The 5,946-nt window shown below is 49.3% G+C and overlaps 1 protein-coding gene across 1 annotated transcript; it reads right to left on the reverse strand.

Annotated features, from left to right (window-relative positions):
• Positions 1–2,117: 2,117 nt before the first annotated feature.
• On the reverse strand, positions 2,118–5,618 carry LOC102108053 (keratin, type II cytoskeletal 5-like). The gene is made up of 9 exons (XM_005532008.2): positions 5,133–5,618; positions 4,557–4,771; positions 4,211–4,271; positions 4,006–4,101; positions 3,594–3,758; positions 3,216–3,341; positions 2,617–2,837; positions 2,446–2,480; positions 2,118–2,326 (listed from the first exon to the last, which is right to left on the reverse strand). Exons 1-9 carry the CDS (start codon positions 5,616–5,618, stop codon positions 2,118–2,120), a joined length of 1,614 nt encoding a protein of 537 aa, XP_005532065.2.
• Between the last annotated feature and the right edge of the window lie 328 nt (positions 5,619–5,946).

Here is a 5,946-nt window from a genome sequence, read left to right on the forward strand (position 1 = left end):
CCTTGTGCTCACCCCAAGGTTGTGAAGGCTTCTCCTGCTGAAAGGTCTGTTGGTCCTTCCCATGCTTCCAGCAGGGCTGTGGGATACAGACACGGTGCTGAGAGTGCTGCACTGGATGGGCATCACAGCAGGAGCAGCACCCAGCTCCAAGAGACCCAACACTGAACGAGGACAATGAAGTGAGGTGGAAGAGCAGCAGGAATCTTTGGGAGCTGGGATCAGGAGTCCCCTCAGCCTTTTATGATTTTGGAGAGCTGGGCTTGACCACAGCTCAAGGGACTGAGCTCCTAGGTTTGGTGTCTGGCATCCAGCCACCCCCACCCACTCTAATGCCATGAGCTCCAGCGACAGCTCATTAAACTTTCTTACCCCTGTTTTCTAAGATGTTTTTCAAAGAGGAGATTACTGGTGGGGCAAAAAAAAAATGCATTTCCATCCACAAGTTGCCTTTGGGCTTGATTTTAGCTTGGTTAATGTGGTTCCTGTTTAGCTTAAAGCTGATGGGACTGAAGCTGCCACAAGAGAGAATCCAGAGATGAGGAAAATGCCAGTTTGATGTGATTTGCTAAAGGAAAAACCTGAGAATGCCCCCAGATTTCCAGCCATTGTGGGGTAATGACAACCTGTGCTGATCCAGACAAGAAGGTCCTGTCTTGGTCCTGCACTTCTGAGCTTTGCAGGCAGAACTTCACCTGCACTGAGGTGCTGCTGGTAAAGGTAGGGTTTTGGGAGGCATCTGTGCCTTTCTGGGAGCCCAGGTGCTTTGAGTCAAAATGCAGAATTAGGAGAATTCTGAAAGTCCAGGGTCCCCTGAGAGAAAACAGCCTGAGGTGTGAAAGTCTTGCTCATCAGAGGAGTCACATAATGCTCTGGGCTAGAAGGCACCCACAGAGACCATCAAGTCCAACCCCTGGCCCTGCACAGACACCTCAAAATCCCATCCTGTACTGAAGGGCATTGTCTAAATGCTTCTAGAGCTCTGGCAGCCTTGGGGCTGTGACCATTCCCTGGGGAGCCTTTTCAGTGCCCCAGCACCCTCTGGGGAAGAACCTTTCCTGATATCCAACCTAAACCTCCCCTGACACAGCTCCATCCATTCTCTGGGTCCCTGGGCCCCAGAGATCGGAGCTGCCCCTCAGGATGAAGCTTCAGCCCCCAGGGGGTCTCACCTCAGTCTCTTCTTTTCCAAGATGGACAAACCAACCCTCAGCTGTTCCTTGTGTGGCTCCTGCAGACCCTTCCCCATCCATGTAGCTCTCAACTGAGCTTTGATGCTGGACAGTGCTTAAATAACAAATCAACCTCCAGCTCTGCTGCTGTCAGTGGGATGTGGACTGGAGAGGAAAATGGGCAGGTGCTGAAGAGAACATGCCACTTCCTTTCAAGTGCCCTGAGGGTCTATCACTGTCTCACAACCTCCCCTGGAGACATTATTTATCCCAAAGAGGGTTACTTCGGGCGTTTAATGAGTGTGTTCCATTTCTAATTGTGGTAATGGCAGTGAAGGTGTTTTATCAGTCCCTGCAGTTGTGTGTGCAGAACAGATAAGCTACAGCACTCATTTTCTTGGGAAAACCCGGTTTATATCTCTCCATGACTCATCCCATTCGATTACAGAGGTTTGAGCATGACCACTGTGGCAAAAAAGGCTGAGATCTCTTAATGTAGGAATTAAGATAGGAGGACTTTCTCTTGTGCCAAGTAGGAAGGGTAGATATCTTTCAATCCTCATGGAAATGGAACATCCAAATGTTCTATTCCTGCTGGAGATGAGGTTCATGGAGTTGGAGAGGAAGGAGATGTCTCAATTTGCATGTGATTTTTTTTACCTTCAAAGCAGTAAAGTTACTCTGCTGTACCAACCAGCCTTTGTCACAAGATAGGATAAAATAATTGGAATTAAAAAGAGGGTGCGACATAATTAATTCCATGCCTTTTATTAGCCAAACACTGGGAAATGAGGGATGTTGAGGGTCAAAGGACAAATGGGAGCACAGCTTCTTTTATATAAATAATGATAGATGGGTTTGATTTTCAAATCTTTTGAAGAAGCTGGGTGAGGATTGGAGCCAAGAGGAGCCTCAATGCTTGTGGCACTTGGGCCTGGAGTCAGTTCCTCAGTAACATCTCCTGGTGGAAGAGCTGGTGGAGATGGACTTGAAGCTGGAGCTGCTGTCTCTGACCATGCATGAGCCACCTGTGCCGTGTCCACTTCCGGAGATGGACCCTATTCCCGTTCCAGCACAGACTCCACCTCCAGCCCCACCACTGAAGCTCAGGCAGTTCCCGCTTCCATATCCTGTTCCTGAAGTTGTTCTGGTCATGGCTGCCAGAGGAAAACACCCTTGTGAGAGGAATCCACCGGCAGGATATGTGTGGGATGGGCTATGAGCAAGGGTGGGAGGTAAATCTAGAAAGTGCCAAATGTCTCTAAAAGTTACTTACAGATGTTCACTGAACCAGCACCTTCTCCAGAGAGCCTGTCAGGGAGCAAAAGAGAACCGGTAAGAGTTCAAGGGGATCCTGTGAGCAGGACTTGCTCACAATGACAGGAAAATTTCCTTGGAATATTCTTGAAAGGTGAGAAGTTTGTATGAAAGGCTGCTGTTCGCCCACCTGCTCTCCTCGCCCTCCAGCAGCTTCCTGTAGGTTGCAATCTCAATGTCCAGGGCCATCTTGACATTCATGAGCTCCTGGTATTCCCGGAGCTGATGAGCCAGGTCAGCCTTGGCTTTCTGCAGGGCTGTCTCCAGTTCTTCCAGTTTGGCCCTGGCATCTTTGAGGGTCACCTCCCCACGCTGTTCAGCATCGGCGATGGCTGTCTGCAATCCAGTTACCTGCAGGGGAAAATCTAGGTTTTCGTTTCTTATTGAGAGCATAATCCAGCTCTTTGTATCCTGAGGTCCCAATCCCAGGTCTGATGTTTGGGTTAACATCAATATGTGTGATCTTAACCATCACTGATCCATGAATTCAATCCAATCCATTGAACTAATCCATGTTCTGAGCCAGGTCACTATCTGGATTTACCTCCACAACTCTAAGAGTGTCCTTGGGGTCATTGATATTTCACTGAGTAACTCTTGGTGGTGTCACTGCTCTGCTATAAATCCTGTCATGTTCATTCCTGATCCAGCAGAAATCCCTTGGATGAATTTATTTTTATTCCCTGGACAACCCAGAGTTACATTTGATGCATTGGCGATACCCTTTACCTGTTTTTTCACGCTGTCAATCTCAGATCGGAGCCGCTGGACGTGGCGGTTGAGCTCCGAGATCTCCTGCTTGGTGTTCCGGAGGTCGTCCCCATGCCTGCCAGCCGTGGCCTGCAGCTCCTCGTACTGTCACAGAGAGGAACAACCAGTCAAAGGAAAATAAGCTGGATTTGGAGCTCAACAGTGTGGGTTTGGGGGTGTTTGTGCTGCAAAATGTGTGTGTGTTCCCAATCCCAAATTAAGACTTCTGAATTTCATAGGGTTATTAAATCTGAAGACATTCTGTGTTTCAAGGCCACAGTTGCACCCACCTCCCCAGAGGAATTTGGGGATGGGAGGGTGGTTTTCCCATTGCAGAAAGCCTTCCCAGGCGCTTACCTTGGACTGGTACCAGGACTCAGCCTCAGCGCGGCTCCGGTTGGCGATGTCCTCGTACTGCGCCTTCACCTCGGCAATGATGCTATCCATGTCAAGGCTCCGGTTGTTGTCCATGGTCAGGATGATAGAAGTGTCAGAGATCTGGGTCTGCATCTGAGACAGCTCCTGCAAAAGCAGCAAATACTCCTGAGAGTTGTGACACAAATATTGCTTGGAGGATGGAAAGCCCCGGGGTTAGAGGGGAGAGCTGAGCAAACAAAAGGATTTTTCCAAGACAGCTTCATGCAGAAATATGAAATGGAAAAACCATTGAATTATTTAGTGCAACAGAGGGGAAAATAATCAGCTCTGAGGCTCTGAAATGGGAAAGGAAGACAAGGACTGGGACAAGGTTATAAGTTCTGGTGCTCACAGCTTCATAGAGAGCTCTGAGGAAGTTGATCTCCTCTGTGAGGGAATCCAGCCTGGCCTGCAGCTCTGTCTTGTCCAAGTAGGCAGTGTCCACCTCCTAGGAGAGGAAACACATCACCAGAATGAGGTGAGTTTCAGAGAAGCAGTGGAAAAGCTGGAGAAGGGGTTTCTTGCAGGCCTGGGAGGCCATGTGGGTGGGCACCCACCTTCTTCAGGGTCACAAACTTGCTCTCAATGGCCACGTGCTTGTTGAGCTCCTCTTCATATCTGTGGAATGGAGGTGGAGGGGTGGTCTAAGCTTGTTTTAATATTATTTCATGTTTTCAGGACCAGCCTCTAATTTTTTTTTTCTGTACGTACAGTTCTGTGCCTTTGCCCTGTCATTTTTTTATTCTTTTTGCCCTGTAATTTTCTGCCTGTGACATTTCAGCCATATCTTGTGTTAAACTCAGGCCTTTCTCAGAAGATTAAATCAGCAAAAAAGCTTTTTTCTGCTGTTTTCTGCATCTGCTGCAGCCCACCCAGGCCCAGGCAGACCATGAACAGACTCACTTGTTCTTGAAGTCCTCAGCGAGGCTCTGCATCTTGCTCAGCTCCCCTCCCAGGTTCTCCCTGTCTGTCATTAGACTGCTCAGGTGCCTCCTGAGGTTATTCAGGTAGGTCTCAAAGAGGGGCTCAATGTCCTTTCTCACTGTTTTGTTCCCCTGTTCTTGCAGAAGGGCCCACTTGGTCTCCAGGACCTTGTTTTGTTGTTCAAGGAATCGGACCTGGAGAGAGAAAGGCGTTTTAAGATTTTCCTTGGAGATGTGAGGGACATTCTGCAAGGATTCACTTGCTGGAAGATGGAAGGTCTCAGCCCTTTGGGCACAGCTGATAATTTAAACACTCCTGCTTTCTTTCCTGACTCTGCTTCCTTACATCCAGTACCACCACTTTGTTCCTGTTTTCTGGTCTCACCTCAGCATTCCCAAAAGATGTAAATGATCTCAAAGCTGGAAACCCTCAGGATGTGTTCCCAGGCTGCTGGGATGTTGGAACAGGAGCAGCAAAATTGCGGCTAAAGATATCATTGTTTGTACTTCCCCACCAAAGAATCCCCATAGCATAACCAGGAATCTCAGGTCTCACCTTGTCGATGAAGGAGGCAAATTTATTGTTGAGGGTTTGAATCTGATCCTTCTCATCCTTACGGATACTCTGGATGCTGGAGTCAATCTCCAGGTTGAGTGGCTTCAGAAGGCTCTGGTTAACTGACACTTCATGGATGCCCCCAAATGGGACACCAGGGAATCTAGGGTCACCACCAAACCCAAAGGGCCCAGCAACTGCCCCACCAAACCCACAGGAGATCCCAGTGCCAGCACCAAAACCTGCAGGTCCATAGAAGCCACCACCTCTTCCGGTCACAGAGATCCTCTGGCATCCACCAAGGCTGTGGAGGCTCCTGCTTCCAAACCCTCCAGTGAACCTTCCACAGCCAGTGGTGGTCCTGCAGCTTCCAGCTTGGGATGCAGGGTGCAGGCAGAGGCTGGAGCTGCTGGTGTTTGGCATGAAGGCAGAAGCAGCGCTGAAGCTGGTTCTGCCCTGGCTCCTCACGGTGCACTGGCGAGACATGGCAGCTGCCAGGAGTGATCCAAGGAAAAAAGGAATGAGAAGAAGTGGCTGGAGATGATGAAGTTGTGCTCCTCCTGCCTGGGACTGGCCTTTTATACCCTCCTGAGGAGGGGACATCACCGGTGTGAGGCTCATTCTTCTGATTAACTGGGCCCGGCACACCCACAGTGAGTTCACCATAAGCACCTATGGAGCATTCAAAAAAGTGCAGGGATTGCATTATTTTGGTGTTGAAATACCTGAGAAAACCTCGATAGTGGCTGCTCAGCTCCTGTTTGCAGCCACCCCTTTCCCACTCCCTCCTTCCACTGCTGCATGAGATGGTTCC

This window comes from Pseudopodoces humilis, chromosome 32, assembly GCF_049639895.1.
Source record: "Pseudopodoces humilis isolate 2021_Gansu_Grassland_sample_001 chromosome 32, ASM4963989v1, whole genome shotgun sequence".
Taxonomy (NCBI): Eukaryota; Metazoa; Chordata; class Aves; order Passeriformes; family Paridae; genus Pseudopodoces; species Pseudopodoces humilis.

Coding starts and splice junctions, on each gene's coding strand:
- LOC102108053 (XM_005532008.2), bottom strand. CDS start 5,618: ATGTCTCGCCAGTGCACCGTGAGGAGCCAGGGCAGAACCAGCTTCAGC. Junction 4,102..4,210: donor AGTTTGTGACCCTGAAGAAG/GTGGGTGCCCAC, acceptor TTCCTCTCCTAG/GAGGTGGACACTGCCTACTT. Junction 3,759..4,005: donor TCAGAGCTCTCTATGAAGCT/GTGAGCACCAGA, acceptor CTGCTTTTGCAG/GAGCTGTCTCAGATGCAGAC.